The sequence below is a fragment of the Cibotium barometz genome, chromosome 47 (assembly GCF_041138505.1).
Source record: "Cibotium barometz isolate CiBa-2024 chromosome 47, ASM4113850v1, whole genome shotgun sequence".
NCBI classification, from domain to species: domain Eukaryota; kingdom Viridiplantae; phylum Streptophyta; class Polypodiopsida; order Cyatheales; family Cibotiaceae; genus Cibotium; species Cibotium barometz.
In genome coordinates, this window is record NC_141092.1 from 30,496,438 (window position 1) to 30,515,085 (window position 18,648).

The 18,648-nt window shown below is 45.1% G+C and overlaps 1 protein-coding gene across 1 annotated transcript in view; it reads right to left on the bottom strand.

The window, feature by feature from the left end:
* LOC147611575 (protein TAB2 homolog, chloroplastic-like) overlaps positions 1-18,648 on the bottom strand; it is a 67,884-nt gene that overhangs the window by 22,868 nt on the left and 26,368 nt on the right. Inside the window, exons 2-3 of the mRNA XM_086784660.1 lie at positions 17,314-17,383; positions 17,044-17,215 (exon numbers count right to left, since the gene is read on the bottom strand). Coding sequence (XP_086640786.1) covers positions 17,044-17,215; positions 17,314-17,383 — 242 coding nt within the window. The remainder of the gene's footprint in view (positions 1-17,043; positions 17,216-17,313; positions 17,384-18,648) is intronic.

Genomic DNA, 18,648 nt, shown 5'->3' on the forward strand with positions numbered 1-18,648 from the left:
GGGACAAAACCTAACCAAATTCCAAATTGGATCCCATCACTACAGTGGTTGGGCGGTTGGCTAACCCATGGGATCGGATGGGGTTAGGCTGGACTGATGGATCCGTAAATCGAGATTTAATTTCTATTATTACGATAGATGAAGTAAATCCCGGATAGAAATTGTTCTATGGATAGGAATCAACGGCTGTGCCTCTTGATGGGGAAAAAAGTGTTGATCCCAATGATCCAAGTGCAAGTTCTTCCTTGATTTGACCAAGTACCGTTAAAGGTGCAGTCAGATCAGTTTGATCAGTAATGATCTTGACTACGTTAGAGTAAAGAGTTATCCTGGTGGAATCGCCCGTGCTTTCCGGGTAAATGAAGTTTTTCCGGTTTCGGTTTTGGACAAACCGACGGATTAGTCTTTTGTCCGGATATCCGTGGGCGAGGCCTCGAGTGTGGGACCCCTGTCCCGCGCGAGAAGTGCTACTTCCGCTGCTAGTACCCCGAATCCGTTGCTCGGTGGGAACAGGGATCTCACAACAATTGTTGCTGAAGAGAAGTATAGTTTAAGTGCCTATAGCGAGCATGCCACAACGTTGTATCCTCCTCAGCTACCAAAGCATGATAGCTTTGAAGTTGTAGCAGATGAGATTGTGACTCATTCAAAGAGCCACCGAAGTCCTTCAACCTATAAAAGCTACCTTCCTATACACTTTTGACAACAATCTGGAAGGTGCTAGTGTCAATGATCTCAAGAACTAAATTGTCAAAGTAGACATCATAGCCTTTCCCTGCAATCCAAAACACTGAGAGCAAATTGCTAGAGAGCTTAGGAACATAAAGCACATCCCGGAAGGTAGAAGGCTGAACCGGGAGAAGAGTTAAGTCACGCATTACCCACACAAGAGGCCTCAAGGTTGGAAGCATCGCCAATGGACACCTTCGAAGAGCTAGGCTGAATATCATGCAAAATGGACCCGTCATGAGTCATGCGAGTAGTGCATCCACTATCAACCACCCAATCCGTAAGACGTGAGGTGGTAGGAACAGGTGAGTCCGTGAGAAGCTCCTCAATGTTGATGAAGATAGTCTCCTTGGTGGAAGAGGAACTTTGGGATTGGTTGGTAGATAGAGAGGTTTGATTGGTGGGCTTCTTTACAGAACCACTCTTCTTGCGACAATCAGGTTGAATGTGACCTTTGTGATCACAGTAATGACGAGTAAGATCCTTATGACCATGATTCTTAGCAAGTTTAGAGTCAACTTGGTTGTTGGTGGAACCCTTAGATTGCCATTTGCCTTTGCCCTTGACTTGAAGAAGCGTCTCGGAAGCACCTTGGCTGGTTTTCTTTCTCATGGCTCTATCTTGGAGCATGCCAACAATAGTATGCAGATTGGGAGTAGGAGATCTTTAGGTTGGCAAGCTGATTCTCCAAGGCAATCTTCTGAGTAGAGTTCTCTCTATGATACCTCCTTTGAATGGTATCCCACAATTTTTCTGTGGTCTCATCATCATTGTCATCAAATTGACGAGCAACAAATGGTTTAATGTTGAAGACGATGTTTCGCTTTAGGCACACCAAGCAAAGCTTTGAGAAAGAGCCCAAGATCAAAGAGCTAATACACTATGCGATGGAAATGTTCATGGCAACATAGGCATGGAATCATCTAGGGTTGTGGAGTAGCCAAAGACTGAGAGCATTGCCCTAAGCTTCCAAGATAAGAGGATCTCCTCGGAGATGCAATCATAGAAGGAGGTATTTTTGTAGAGGTATTGTTCCCCTTTTGCTTATTGTTAATCAAGAACATGCTTATACAATGCATGTAACAAGGAGAGTCTCACGTAGTATCACAGAGAGATCCAAGTACGAGGTGCCAAGTTGACAACCTCATAGAGCAAGGACAAAGGCACAAAAGTGGAGAATTCACTAGAGATTGAAACTAAGTAAGGAGGAGTTTCCAAAGGATACTGGAGAGCTTCCAAGACCGGAAGCCGATCAAGAGACGATTTCCCCAACTATGGAGTGTAGGTCTTGTGGGGGTGCCAATGTAGGGGGTCGAAGAGTCGAAGTACATACTGGATTTCATCTCAAATTACCAACAAATTCCCAAGGAGACAGTAACGTCGTTCATTCAAATATGTGTCACCGAATCCAGTACGGAAAAGGATGAAACAAGTGCTCCATAAGTTTCGATGGTACCAGAGTTCTTGTTGGTAGAGCATCCATTATCGAAGGAGCCAGACAAAAAGCCAATAGTGCCACTGGAGGTTGCAGTGGCAATACCAAAGAGTTGGGAGATGAGCCTACAGATGGACTGAGTCAAGAGAAGCGAAGGTTTATGGTTTGCCCTAGTGCTCCAAGTTTAGTAAGAGGGGATGCACACCATAATTGAGCGTGCATAGACATGATTATTTCTTACGCCCATAGGTGCCTAGGACATGCACCATTGGTTGGGATAAGTATTGGGCACAATACAAACAAATTTTATGACATTTTTTATGGCGATTTGTTACTTGAAAAGGACCGCTCTATATGCCGTGGGAAGTACAAAAGTTAGTGAATGCTCGAGAAGTAAACTCACCACCATTGTCGGAGTGCACTTTGACGACTTTGAGGCTAGTGTCAGCCTCCACCATAGCTATTAGCAACCCATTCTTTGAACTTTGTAAATGTCTGAGATTTCTGGGACAGGAAAAAGACCCAGACCTTCATGGAAAAATCATCCACCAATAAGAAAAATATCTGGCTCCTCCAAGTGTGACCGAAGTCATAGGTCCTCTCAAATCCAAATGGACAAGCGCTGAAGAGCGGTGGAAGGCCTGAAAGAGGCCTCCTGTGGAAATGAATCCCGATATTGCTTGCCTTGAAGACAAGCTGATGAGCAGATGCTAGACATCTGAGGTAGTCGAGGCAAGCTTTCCACCATTTGGCGCGAGACAAGAAGCTCCAGTGAAGAAAAGGGAAGATGCCCATAATTGGCATGCCAAATAGTATCCTCCTCTGTGAGAAGAGCTTGATGAGAGGCTACAAGTTGGAACATATGAGAGTGATCAAGATTGGGTTCATCCTGAAAACTAGTGATCTTGTAAAGACCAACCTCTTGTATGCCTCGAGCGATAATCCTGTGAGAATCTCTGTGAATGATCTCCAAAACCTGATCATTGAAGTATAAGCCATAGCCTTTCTGGGCTATCTTGGAGATAGAAAGTAAGTTTTTTGGATAACTTTGGAACATAAAGAACATTCTCTAGAGTCTAGGTATTGGGGCCTCCTTGAGGGAGTGACTAGAGGAATATTACCCATAATCAGTGTATCAACAGGTTGATTGTTCGCAAGTCGGACCTGCATAGAGACAAAGTGAGAGTCCTCCAAGATATCCTTGTTGTGAGTCATGTGATAAGTAGCCCTTGGAATCCACAATCCAGTCCTCAAGAGAGGTAGTAGTCCGTGCCTTAGAGGATGAGGTGCACTCTTTGACTAGAACAAAGGCCGCATCTTTGTCTTTGGGTTTGGATTCTTTGTTGTCGGAGTCCTTCTGTTTTGACTTTTTCTCGCCACATCTTTGTCTTTGGGTTTGGATTCTTTGTTGTCGGAGTAATTCTGTTTTGACTTTTTCTCCTTGTCTCTTTCTTCTTGAAGCAATCGGGCCGAAGATGACCAACCTTGCCACAGTAGTGGCATTTCCTCTCCGTAGATATGCCCTTATCTTTTTTTTTATCTTTATCCTTGGAGCCTAAAGCAGACGACTCCTTGGATTTGCCGCCATTTTTATTACCTCCCTTGGGTTGCCACTTTGGATTCCCTTTGGCTAAAACCTGACTCAGTAGGGGAAGAGTTAGAGATCTTCATGAGATCGAGCCTATCCTAAAGCATGCCAATCACCGCATTCACTAGGGGAAGAACAAGGTGAAAGGCAATGGTATGCTTAAAGGATTGATAAAATGGAGGAAGTTTGCAATGACAAAGTCATCATCGGGGGGATTTGGACTCCCAAGATGGCTTGTTGTTGACGGATCTTCTTGAGTTCCTGCACTTTGGCCATGACATCATCCGTCTCCGTAATCTTCAGCTCATTGAGTTGGGCTTTTAAATGAAGCTTGCGACTGTAAGTGTTCCTCTGAAAACGGGTTGCAAGTGCATCTCGTAACTCCTTAGAGGTTTGGGTAGCTTTATCCATACCGGAAAATTCCGAGAGATATGGCTGGTTCAAGTTGTAGGAGATGACTGTGTGTGCCCAAAGATCCATGCTGGTCCAGGAATTCACAGTCTGTGTGGTGAGTTAGTTGCGGGGTCGGGCTTTGGAGTGGAAGCATCTACGAACCGCCAAAGATCAAGACCCACCAAAAGGTTAAAGATGGCATCCTTCCACTCGGGATAATTGGAGCCATTAAATTTGGAGTCTTTCTCAACCTGGGGAACGGTGAAAGTATTTGAAGCCATCCTTTGCGTGAAAATTCCTTCTCTAAAGCGTAAGAAAACACAACCTACAGTTCGGAGAAGGCAACAAAGAGAGGAGAGTTCAGAAGCAAGAGGGAGGGAATGGGTGGGAAAAAGGTAAAAGAGGCTGTTAATTCCTGTAGATGAGAACACAGCCAAAAACCAACAACCACTAGCCAAACCATAAGCTGAGGTGAAAGTAGAGGGGTGAAAACGAAAGTCCCTCCCGATGCGCGATGAAGGTTGGGTGGGTGTGGCAACTAGAGCCTGACGTTCTAGTTAGTCTGGGGTGGGGACTTTTTGCAGCTAGAGGGGGTATCAACTAGAGGCAGCTCTCCAGAAGAAAACGCAGCCCTTTGTAGGTTGCCCAGGCTGAAAATGCAACAATATGCAGCTCTTTGGAGAAAAACGCAGCTTGTAGGCTTACCACACAGAAAACACAGCAATCAACAGAAAAACTCAGCCTGTAGATGAGTCCACAGCCCACCTCCTCTGAGAAGTAAAAAAGTATAGGTGCTATCCAGCAAATGCTCAGTCTCGTGAACCCAATCTGATACCATGACAAAGTGCCAAACAATGAAAAAGAACTAAAGTTCACAAATACAGGATGTGTAGGAACTGAAAGATCATATACACCAAAAGGTAGTTACAAAGCTGGAATAGGTAGCACGAGACACACCGTAGGTGCAGCCAGGATCCCATAATATGCGGAAAATGAGATGATACAATTGAGGGCAAAGCCCATGCTTATATAGCGGTTATAGAGCCCAGTCAGCCAGCATAAAGCAGGCTGATTGGAGCATAAAATGGAACATGCCAGAAAAAGGTGCCAAAAATGCGAAAAAAAAATCCAAAAAAATATGGGAAAAATTCCGAGGTTTGTGGAGGTCCTCCAGAGGTGCAAGAATAGTAGAGAAGCACCCTGAACAGTGGAGATGACCCCTCCAACACGGACGACTTGCCACTAGATTCCAATATAAAGGCAAGTCAAGGGCTATTCTCATTCATTCAGAGACAAAGGTTGCATAGCCAAGACCAAGGGGATGCACTCACAACATTTGGATAAACAAAGTACACCTTCAAATCAGTGTTTTTTGTTAATGCATTAAGGAGAGCAGTAAGTGTTTGTTCATGCATAGCATCACTTCATGCACATCACTTAGGGCTCAGATCTCATTTGAATCATTGCAATCATTGTAATTCCTCGTTCATTCAATAATGTAAGGTAGGAGTAGATTAGGTAAAGAGCCTCTCTTATCTACTTCTCTATGTCATCATTGTGCATGTGGTCAACATTCATATATATAGCTTATGGTTAATCATAATTAATTGCGCTTCCGCATAGTTAGCATTACTTTATCATGCCACATGTTAGATTGAGATGCATCCCCCATCATAGGCTGTAACTTTCGGGCGCAACGCACAGCGGTTCCGCAAAACACTTGACCATTAATACAATTAAACACTAGAATTGGCCACAGCCTTAACACATACACCACTTAATCCACAGAACTATAAAAGAGAGATGTGCACAACTCACCCCGCATAGCAACTCTCCTGAATTTTAGGAGTGCGATCCTTTGTACTCCAAGACAATCCCCCATTCCCAAAGCTTGTACTTTCCAAATATTTAGACGTCCTGGAGTTCCATCAGACCCCTTTCATACTGGGAAATGTCCAGGCTTGTGACATCCTCCCGAGCTTCTTAAAAGTTTTCCGCAACTTTATGCTTCAAGCCATATTTCCAAGATATAATCCTATCCCATCAAGTGGGCGAGACGAGACAATCTCAAAAATCCAACATAGCTGAAAATCCATGTCCCAAATTAATGGGCGAGACTAAATTAGTCTCCATAATACAATATCAAAATCACGTCCCAAAATAAATGGGCAAGACAAAATAGTCCCATAAGTCCATATCATAATCATGTCCCAAAATAAATGGGAGAGACAAAATAGTCCCACAATTCCAGATATCATAATTATGTCCCAAAATAAATGGGTGAGACAAAAATAAGTCTCATGTTCACTCTACCACATGCACTCCGTGTTGGTACTCTAACCACACACCTTGGATGAGAGGTAGGCTAATGTAATAAGATAAAACAATCACTCTTCGCAGGCATAGATAGCCACGTGTTCCATAAGCATTTCTCCTACAGATAGTTCATAGGCATTTCGGCCACCAATAGTTTGTTCGCATTTCACCGCTCTCTTAGTGTGTGACATGATCCTCGGGATCCAGTGGTTTAGACAGTATGCACCCATTCTTGACTGGAAGCAGGACACTTTCACCATCATTGAAGGCTTTCCTAAGCCTCTCATGATTCGCTGGGATTCCTAGCATTCCACTCATTTCCCACATTCAAAGAGCGATCACAAAAGGAGCAAAGTGTGCGTTACTGTACATCCCCTCTCAGTCTAATGCAATTCAAGTAGCACCCGCACGGGAGCAGTGTAAACACAAGGGCAACTGAACACGGAAAATCTTAACAATCATGAAATCTAAATAAACACATATAGCAACACTTCACAGTACACCACACTAGGGGCTAGAAGATGGGCTGACACCCCCCCCCCTATGGTTAGATTACAAAAAAGGAGTCTGCTTCCAATACAACTTTGCGGGTGACCAGGGTTCACCACTGGCTGCACCTGTTTCTTCCAATACAATATGAAAACAAATCAAAACAATTCACAAGCTCTGAGTTGGACACTCCTCCTCAGAAACCAAGAGCATTCCCGGCATAAAGCACATGCAGGACAACCATGGACAGCGCATAGCACTCCCGCATCAGCCCGGGACAGCTCTTCTTCATTCTCTTTCTTTTACCTGTTAGGTTCACAGGGTAGGTCGACCAGCCTTTTAAGGCTGTTACAACAGTCAACCAGCCCTTAGAAACCCTAAAACAGGTCATACAACAGTAGTCTATGCTCCAGAAGACCACCAATCAACAGATACCCGCTTGTACCTCAAAAACGATCAGCCTTCTAGCCTCCCGGACAGTCGACCAGCCTCTGTATATGACTGTTATCAGCCTGCCAAAGATTACCGCAGCTTGATTACCAGTCGACCAGCCTCTCCTGTGGCTGTTTACAGCTTGCCAACATTAATAGAGGCTTGCATGATGATTGGACAGCCACCATCTTCCACCTAGATGAGATTTCACGTGAGAAATCCACCAAACCTGCTCTCCAATAGGTCGACCAGCCCTCACCCACCCCAAAAAGCAGGCGCCTACCCCAGAACTGGAGTTTTCTCCCATAATAGGGCTTCCCTGCTGAAAACAGCCCACACATGTGCTTTTTTGGTCCAGAAGGGGGCACCTTTAGTTGGTTCAGATCTAGTCCGGTGCCCACCTTATGGCTTCCACATGTATTAAAATAATCATGCCCAGTGTGAATACCTTATAAGTTTTCCGGCCACTTATAAGTGTGTGTGAACTTGCACCCATAATTATCAGTATATGAAACCATAAAGCTGTAAATTGGGTTTTTGGGTACACTTACCACTTGCAAATCACATGTAGACCACCTGTCATTCCCAAACAGGTGTGCACATACACGTGCAGAGGGTGCTCAGGCGTCCCCGGCCCCATGGACAACGCAAGCAGAAATCTCAAGCATTGTCCCGGCAAACAATACAAGTCATCCAAAGATAAAATCAAAGTCATGCATACACATGAGTGCAGCTAGACTAGAAGAAACACCCATCTGCTCCGTTGTATCCGATAAAATGTCCAAGGCTCATGATCCTTCCGGAAGCTTCCTAGAACATAAATACAAAAGATCTCCAGGATAGCTAGTCCTAGGGAATTACATCATGTCAGGCTCCATGAGACATACATGTACACCATGTCAGGCCCCACAAGCCTGTCAGGCTACACTAGCCACACATATACTGTCATGTCAGGCTCCATATGCCACACAGACACACCATGTTAGGCTACACCAGCCATACATGTATGTCATGTCAGGCTCCACATGCCACATGAACAGTAGAAAAATAGAAGCTATAAGGAATTTTATGACATCTCCCCCCCCCCGGGTTTCTAAGCGGTTGACCGCAACTGAAAAGCTTCCAAGTAGGCCTTCAGAAGCTCTTGATAATCCACAAAATAATCCTCGTCCATCCATAACCGAATGGTTTTTAAACTTCACAGGATACCTGGGCACTAGCTTGCCACCTGCATGCTTGCGCTCTTTATGAAAAACTATCTGCTCAGGTTGCATTACCTCCTCAAGTTCATCCACTTTTGGTGGATCTTCCAAAATTGGTTCCATAGGAGGTGGTCCCACATAAGGTCTCAGCAAACTGACATGAAAGGCATTGTGTATTTTCCTGTGATCGGGCAATACAAATCTATATGTCACTTCATTTATTTTCTGCAAGATTTGGAATGGCCCGTAATACCTTCTTGAAAGCTTAGGAAACCGGCCTTCTTTACCTGGCTGCTTCCGAAGACTTGCTTTCTCAAACTTAAGTAATACCTAATCACCTTCCTTAAAAACCACCTCTCGCCTGTGTTCGTTAGCTGCCTTTTTTTGCTTAGCTTGAGATCTTTCTATGGCTGACCGAACCTGTGCAAACGCAGTATCTTACTCACCTGCTGCAAAGATTTCAGCTTTTGTTCGTAAGATACCACCTTGCCATAGACTATCTCAAATGGAGTCTTATTAGTTGAAGAATGCACTGTGTTATTGTATGCAAACTCAACCAATGGCAAATACTTTTCCCAATCTGACTTCTGCTCAGATACATAACACTTGAGCCAAGTAAAGCACAGCTGAATTTGCAATTTCACTCTGACCATCCGTTTGAGGATGATAAGCCGATGAAAAACTCAGCTTTGTGCCCATATTATCAAACAATGCCCGCCAAAATAAACTGGTAGTCTGAGGATCTCTATCCCCCACAATAGACTTGGGCATGCCATGATGTTTGAAATTCTGAGCTAAGAACAACTTTGCCATGTGCTATGGCTTGATTGTTTTCTTCACAGGAATAAAGTGTGCTTGTTTGCTAAAACGACCTATAATAGTCCATATAGCATCATTTCCATGTGCCGATTTCGGCTAATCTATAATGAAATCCATAGCAATGCTTTTCTATGGTTCCTGTGGAATGGGTAAGGGCTGAAGCAAACCAGGTGTCTTGTGTCTGTCAAACTTGACTTTCTGACACACTATTCACTCTCGCACATAAGCTTTAATATCCCTGCATAGAACTGGCCAAAAGAAATATCTTTCCAAAGCCTGTGTAGTAGCCAGAATACCACGATGACCAGCATATGGCGGAGCATGACACTCTTCCATAACCTTTTGGCGTAATTCACGCACTACAAAAATACGATTCTGCATCATCAGAAACCCATCTCCAATCGAATAAGTTGTGACAGTAGTACCATTATTCAAATCAGCCCAAATAAGCTGAAAATCTGTATCCAAAGCATACATATCTCGCATCCCTGATAAGTCCTGATGATAGGCAGTAGTTACGGCATGCACTTGAGGCCTGCGTGACAAAGCATCCACCACCAAATTCTTCTTGCCCGGGGGTAATCAAAATCTGAAAATGGAACATGGACAAGAAGTTTGCCCACCTTAGATGCTTTTTCGAGAGTTTAGGTTGTGTAAGAAAGTGTTGTAAACTCTCGTGATCTATTTTTACCATAAATTCAATCCCCAAAAGATAATGCTTCCATGTTTGAAGGGCATGAATAACGGCTAACAACTCTTTCTCATAAACCTGCAAATACAATTCCGCATGTTGCAGGCGGCGGCTTTCAAAAGCCACTGCATCTCCATGTTGGTTCAAAACAGCCCCCCAACAATCTCCACATGCATCACACTTGACCACAAAAGGTCTATGTAAATCTGGAATAATAAGAACTGGCCTTGATATGATGGCATCCTTCAACTTCTGAAAAGCTGTCTTTTCGGGAGCCGACCAACGGAATGCTACTTTCTTCTTCGTTAGATCATGTAACGATGAAGCTAAGAAAGCAAAGTGTCAAATAAATCGACGATAATAAGAGCATAAACCAATAAAGCTCCTAACTTGATGCACATTCTGCAGTTCTGGCCAATCCTTGATGGCTTGAATCTTTGTGGGATCCATGTGTACTCCATCTTTGGAGAAATATGCCCTAAATAGTGAATTTCTGACAAGAGGAATTCACTCTTCTTCCCATTGATGAAAAGTTTATGTTTCCTTAGCTCTTCAAAAACAATGGCAAGATGCTCTTTATGTTCAGCCTCACTCTTTGAAAAAATGATAACTATGGAGCATAGTGCAAGTCAGCATTCACAGCTTCATCACCCTGCTTCCCGTTCACACCGTTCACTTGAGAGGGGTTTGTTGGTCATGTCCACTCCCGGCTAGTTCAGGTGTGAACACAGCTTACTCACGGGCATTTTTTCCCTGTGACTGGACACAGGTTTTTTCCCCATGTGAACGCACTTATGTGTGTTGGGCACTTTGCCCTAGGCTACTTTATGTACTCACTTGTACTTTCATTTTATCATTATTGAGTATCTTTTCCAGCACTCTCACGTTTCTCTATGCTTGAGGTTGTGTGTGTGTGTGTGTGTGTGTGTGTGTGTGTGCGCGCAGGCTAGCTGCCCACCTACCCAACACAGCATAGAAGAAACACTCCGCAAAGCACTAAAGATTTCCTTCTAGTGCCGATGGAGCAAAACAGACTGCTAAAGTTACGACTTCAACAAGTAGATGAGGTAGGTGGTTGCGTGCATTGCCAAGGCTTAGGCCACAGCCTATGTTACTTTATGATCAAACTCCTTCTCTGTCATCACAAGATTTGATGGTGTAGAAGCGGCTATTGTGGGAGCTGTAGTTGTGAGATACCATCATGCCCAAGAGTGGAGTGCAAGAGAAGAGGATGGAGAGCTCAAGCCATGGTATGTGGATGAGCAGCCATGGATGGAAGAAATGAAATCTATATTAACGTCTTCGAAAGACCAAAATGACCTATGAGACCAAAAGTCACAATAATCTCGTCAGATGAAGTACAAATGTCAGTGGTATGTAACAGAAAAAAGTGAGAAAAGATCTAAAGATGTAGAGATCAAGAGTAACATGGAAAAATGGGAAACATGGGAACAATGGGGAACCTGGGAAGCTACTAAGAGGGGACGAAAGTGTCCACACAAAGACATCTCTAGGCACATGAGGGCTCATGAATGTGTGAGGGTATAAACGGGCCCTCAGTGGAGAGAGAAAGAAAGAGAGATATATTAAGCGTCTACTAAAGACCCAATGGGCCTATGAGACCAAAGTGATACAATAATGTCCATGGCATATCTCATCATGGAATGGAAAATAAAACAAAAAGAAAACATAAAATAGCTATCTCACTTAGGTGATACAAAACTGTCCATGGAAACTCATCATGGAGATACTAAGAACATAGAAACATGAGGGCAGCATCAACTCCGAGTAGATGGTATACCACTCTCCAAAATATCAAGCATGGGGCTAATGAGTATGGCCGAGAGGTCTCCCTCAGCTATGTCACGTGGAAAGGTAGCTTGATGGCAGTGGAGCATGTCCTGGATCTGGAGCTGATGAGGTGATCGTGGTCAACGGGGGGGGAGGGGGAGAGGGGGAGGGCGGGGCCGGGGCCGGGGGCGAGGTAACTCCTCTCGGGCGAGGTAGGTCCGGAGCAACTCGTGGAGGGTCCACAAGAGCCACTATATCGGTGTCATCCACCTCCTAGGTCCGGAAGAAACTAGTGATGGTTGGCTGGAGAGGGAAGGGGCGGGGTGGCTGGGCCGAAGCTCTCTCAAGAAGGTGTCCCTGTGTCTGCGAAGCTCAAGCAAGAAGAGGCCTAGGCAACGTTGGTCTTGGAAGTCAATGATCCTAGAGAGTGGACCAAATCCCTCACGAAATAGACAATGAAACATCCCGCGGATCTCATAGTATACTGGGCAACGGCATATGTAATGCTCCTCCGTCTCAACCTCTGTGTGGCATAATCGGTAGATCCTCTCCCCTCTAGGTCTCTGTATGAGCTTCCCGACTCTGAAGATGCGCTCAACTCTACATGTCTCCACTATGAGGCGATGGGATGAAACCCGTATCTGGCCAATCGCAATCCGCATGGCATGGGACATGTGAACACTCAAGTAGCCCGGCTGCTGGATGAATCAATTTTCAGGGAGTGTGAGGAAGCGATCTCTATAGAAGTGCATCTTCGTAGGGAGCTCCAAAGGTGTGGTCCACGTGCAATGGGTGTAGAGGCTGAGAAGATCTAACCAGATAACCCAATTGGTTTCCTCGTGAGAGTGCCAGAGAAAAGGGGAGTCCAATCTGTACTGAAGGGGGGTAAGGCGGTCCATGCGGAGCCCATATACTGAGAACCAAGTGGAAACTAGTGCATACCATACTCCAGAGTGGCCCTCAAGTGCTAGCTGTCTTGAGGACTCCAGGGCAAGCCTCGGGTACCTGTGGGGATCCATCCATGTGACTGATGTGATGGAGGTATGTGACTATCTGGAAGAGTGCATCCACTACTATCAAGCCAGCCCTTCATCCTGGGCTCCTGGAAATGTGCCTGGAAGCACTGCCGCTCAAGTAAGCTCAAGGCTACATAACCCCATGTCACTCTGGCATGTGCTGCGGGAAGCATGGTGAAGCGTGGGCCACTGAAAGTGACACCAAGGTAGACATAGGATGAGACAATCTCCACAAGATCCCCTCTATATGTGAAGCTCAATCTGGATATGAAGGGGTGAAAGGTAATGAAGACCATTACCTTGGTTTTACCAAGGTTAACAGAGAGGTCCCGCTGAGTGCAAAAGTCCTGTAAGGCATCCAACTGTCTCTGAAGCCTCTCTGCTGAGTCTAAGAGGAGGACGATGTCATCTGCATAAAGTAGTATGGGGATCAATATGCCTGCCAGTGTGGGACCAGCCCCGCCTAATCCGTCAAAGAAGCTCGAGATCTCATCAATGTAGAGACCGAAAAGAGTGGGTGACAGAGGGCAGCCCTGTTTCACCCCAATAGTGCTGGAAATCTACTGTGATGTACCTCCTGGGGCTCACTCGTCTAGTGACGGACTCAGAGAGGGCGATGATGCTCCAAACCATGTCAGATGGGACTCCTATCTCCTGTAGACGATGTAGAAGGCGGGCTCGGGGTACAGTATCAAAAGCTTTGCAGAAATCCACAAAGCAACAGTAAATCCTCTGATGTCGTGCTCTACCCTCCTCGATGATGGCACAGAGTGAAGATGTGGTCAAGGGCAGAGTAGCTCCTCCGAAAGCCAGCCTGTTCTGAGTCTCTGCATCTCTGCAAATGAACTGAGCTCCACCTCTGGCACTGATCCATAGAGTTTGGCCAATGTGTGGCCAATCATGATCATCCTGTAATTATCAGGATCAAGTGGATCTCCGGCTTTGAGGATGGGGGTGATGGTGTTGGTGGACCAAGAGGGTGGAAATCCTTCACAAAGGGCTCTATTGAACATGTAGGCTAATAGGGGCGCCAAGGTATCATCGTCATGCGAGATGTACTCGCGGCAGTGAGTCCCTCATGATCCTGGGCTCGCCCATTGCATAGTCTACGAATGGCCTTGAGGACCATGCCCTTTGTGAAGAAGGTGGAGGTGGTGGGACAGGGATCTGATGGAGGGGGTAGGAGTGGTTGATGGGGGATATGATAGAGGAAGCGTGCATAGGAGTGCCATTAGTCCAGGCAGGTGATAGGTGTGGGAGGGCGATGTTCTCGGAGTTTCCTCCAGGCCTCTTTGCAGTGAGATGGGACGACATACAAGAGAGAGCAAGATTGCCCAACAACACAGTGACTGAATTATGAGTAATAAAACATCCACCATGTACAATGCTTTTATAGGCACAAGGCCCTATCTTTTGTCCCTTATTAAGAGGTGGTTCACACCTAATGTGTTCACTCCAAGATCTAGACATCCTTTAACACGACTCAAACTCCAACTATTCCAACATCCTCCCTTGGAACGGAGATGGTAAGACCCGAATGCAAAAGAAGCAACCAACATCCAACTCCATCACATCACTGCAAAGAGGCGACCTTAGCTATGCGCACCTCCCGTGCCATGCTATTCCGTCAATCACCTTATGATGACTGAAGTTGAGATTATTGCTTAGTCACCCCGCCGACTCCTTCGGAGTCCTAACTGGGATAAGAATACATCTTTGCCTTTTAAAGCATCAAGGCTTTACAACAATTCCAAAAGAAATCCAAAATACTCAGATTCTAGGGGAGAGAACCCTTGACTCATACAAAATGACGAAGGGGAGAAGAGGCTTAGAATGCCCAATCGTCTTGGATCTCGCCTAAAGTCACGCTTTTGACCCGCTCCATCGCAACATGAATTTCTTCTTTATCAGCACCATGTTCTTTAGAAGAGTCCAGAACATCTTCTTCAAGGGGCTTGGCATGGTGCTGTACTTGTTCTTGCTCTTTCTTCATAAAACAGTCCACTTCTTCGTGCAGAAACTGCATCGAATCTTCTTTTTGGTCTTTCAATTTCTGTTTGTGCTTATGAAGGCTTGATCAATACCAATGCTGGTTTGCTTGTCACCGTCTCCTATTTTTATGGCTGTACATGGGATTCATGGGTGGTACTCATGAGGCGTCTATAACATATATGGGTTTACTCAAGACAGGCGGTGCCCGAGATTTGCATGGATGGTGTCCATGACATTTTGGTCTTCGCGTTGTGCACGACAGAAGACCTACAAATGTACAATGGGAAGATTGGAAATTTTTCCAGTAACATTTTGCATAGCCATGTGTGTGCTGGCTTTTGTTTTATTTGTGTGACATGTTTTGTCTGCTTGGACAATGCCTGGTATTTTGGCTGTAAATGTTCATGGGACCCGAGGACGCCTGGTCACCCTGTGGACGTGTGTGCACACTTGTTTGGGACTAAGACGGTATTCTTATGTGTTTTGCAGGTGGTAAGTGTGAACTTTTGCCCAATTTAATGTTTATAGCCATGCTACTAAGGTTTTATGGTTGCAGGTATACACTCACTCAAATGTGGGCAGGCTAACTTATAAACTTATAAGTGGGTTCACATCTAGGCTGGACTTATTAATGTACCCAGGACATTTATCAAGTTTGGGCGTCCTATTCCGGCTCCACGAGTTGCTAATCCAGGTCTGGATACACATAATTAGAAGGGCACCCAGCTAAAAGAAGCAAACCATGGCTCGCCTAGCACTCCAAGCTCTCACTTGTGCTTTTCTACTGCTCTCTTGCTCAGAATTGAGGATTCTCAGTTGGTTTTGAAGCTATAGAGCTAGGTGACTTCTTCTCTACTGTTTTTAGAGCTTATTTTTTGATGCCAGCTGTGTTCCAAAGGTGGTAGACTATTCTGTGGTGGACTTCTGTCGCGAGAAGTGTCAATTTCGGGGGTGATTTCTGATTTTGGAGCTGATTTTCTGTATATTCAGCAATACCAAGGCTGGTCGACTGCTTCTTCATCCTTCTATGGGCTGGTCGACTGCTCCCAAGGCCCCTACAGGCAAAAACGTTTTGCTGTTGGCTCTCATAATCTGTAGGCGACTCATACCAAGGTGCTGAAAACTAAAAGTCATGGCTGCTTTGACATCTTCTATGCTGATCGATTACTCTTGGGTGGGCCTTTCACTGATTGGGAACCAGGCTACTAGCAGAACATTCTCTCTCTTTCTTCTTTGCTGGCCATACAGCTTGGAGGCTGAAAATCAAAGTTTTGGGCAAGTTTTGGCCTCTGAAAACGCCGGAACAATGTCTATCTTACAGCAGAAGTTTAGAAGACACTCTTTGTGGTGTGCAGAGAAGGAACAGGATCTATGCATGGCTGGTCATGCTGAAAACCAATGTGGACAGCACTTAGAGGGTGGAACCTCCAGCGTGTGTCTGTAGGATTGAGTGCCTGGTAGGCCTCAACTTGTCCGGGCGGTGCATGGTGGCTACGGAAGCTCCCCTGGCTGTGGGCGAGATGCTACAGATTGGAAATGTGCAGTCAACAATGGACACAACACACCAGCAGGATTGGATTTTCCAGCAGTTTAGTAGTGGTAGCAACCAAAAAACATTAACTTCTTCCGTTTCACATGTGAAAATCTTGAAGACCAAAAGCACAGATACATAAGTTCTATGGGAACTACATCATCTTTCTTTCAGCTCCTTCAAGGAAAGATCTCCTCCTTTTGGTCTTGACACAATCTGTCAAGCATCCACTTGACAATCTTTTAGTCACCACCAAAGAAAGATAGGTTAGCATACTCTTCTGACAATTAAGACCTTTATGACATCTGTCATACTTTGAATAGGTTTCCTTGTAGCTATTCGTGAGAAAGATAGCTAACAAAAGTACAAACCTTAAGTGTAAATTTTGCAAGTTGGGTACACAACCATCAAATCCCACTTACAGGTGCCTCATGGAGAAAGCTAAAACATAATCATGTGACTAGATTCTGACCAAAGAGCTCTACAATTAAGAGGACCCTAAACCACATCAATGAAGGACTAGAAATAACAACAAATATGTTCTCGAAAATTATATTTTTAACTGTCATTGAATCATGAAATAAATACTTTCGACGGCTTAAAGCACAAGCATGGCAACCTGAAAGTGGAAGTTGAACAAATGCCCACTGATCACCTCGCAAGTTGTCAGGAAGTTCAAGAGGAAATGATTGCTCCACCTGTAAAAGAGGTGCTGCATTTTCCTGAAAACCAGGATGTTGGCTGTAAACAGATTGATACCTCTCATCTAGCCAACGTATCAATGAGATACACTGCATCCAACAAATCGAATAGAGTAATTTGTGAGAAGGAAATAAAACAAAAAGGAAACGCAAACTGCAACCTAGTGACTGAAGCATAAAGTGTATACCCTGCGGCTGGGAACAGCCTGAATATCAAGCTCCGCACAAGCTTTTGAGACAATATTTTGCATTTGAGACCTGGACAATGAAAAGAAACACTAGTAACCTCTCTCTCTCTCTCTCTCTCTCTCTCTCTCTCTCTCTCTCTCTCTCTCTCTCTCATACATGCGTACACTCATGTGTACTTGGGAGTCACTTTTACCGGACCGGTCTTCTCGATGAGCCATGCTGCAGAGGCTAGACTGATGCGAGGGTATGCTTCAGACAGTGCTTCCAGGCCCATTTCCAAGAGCCTAGGACCAAGATGTGGCCATTTGACACCTTGGTCACTCCGGCATTTATGAATGGAGAACCCTTCTGGGCACCCGATCTCACAGCAGCCAAATGGCCAAAATAGAGAGGCCTCAGGTCACGATGCTCTCCCATATGATACGCAGCAAACCATCGGTCCCACGTGATAAGATCCTGGCAGAGTTTGCTGCAGCACCCATGGTAGTAGAGGCACTCTTCGAGACAGTCACATACATTCACAAGATCAGTGTCATGGCCCCCTAGAGACTCCCGAGGCTCGCACTACAATCCAACCAACAGCTAGCAGCAGATGGGCACGAGTCATGGTATAGCGAAGTATGCACATTCTAGTATGACCCGGACTCCCCATTCATCAGGCTGTCTCGGGATGACAGGATGTCATGTGGAAGACGTGTAGGACTGATCTCAGGACAAATCCTGAAGGGCAACAAGGTAAAGAATTAGGTTAGAAGCAGATTTTGGAGCATTTGTTGCTGGTATTGGCAGGGGAAAAACCGGTGGTGAACAAGAGTGGCTGTCAGCCAGCGCATGAATGAGAAGAAGACCTGTCGGCTACAGCAAGAACACTTGAGTTTGTCCGCGACCTGGCCAACAACAGCCGGCCAATTTACTAGAAATTCCAAAGGCCCATTTAAGGCAACTTTGCTCATCATTTTGATTCATTCAATCCTTCCTTGGACTGGGTCATGAACTTAGGATTAGATTAGGTATTTCACCACCTTTTGATGGGGCAGCCAGTTGGCTAGCCAAGATGTACCTTTTTGTACTATAGAAAAACTGAATACTTAGCTATCTCTCTCTCTCTCTCTCTCTTCTCTCGATCTCTCTTGCTTGCATTTTGCATCAGGTTGTTCCAAGATGGTGTTTAGGGCTGAAAGAAGACTCCCAGAGCTTCCGCGTGTGATATTGGTATCATAGCATGAGGCTCAGCAAGGCTAAACATTGATTCAATCCCACATGAAGGTGCACAGTCCAAGGAAAGGAAAACAAGACATGGAAGAAGTTCCCACGTGTCACTAAAATCGGGGACC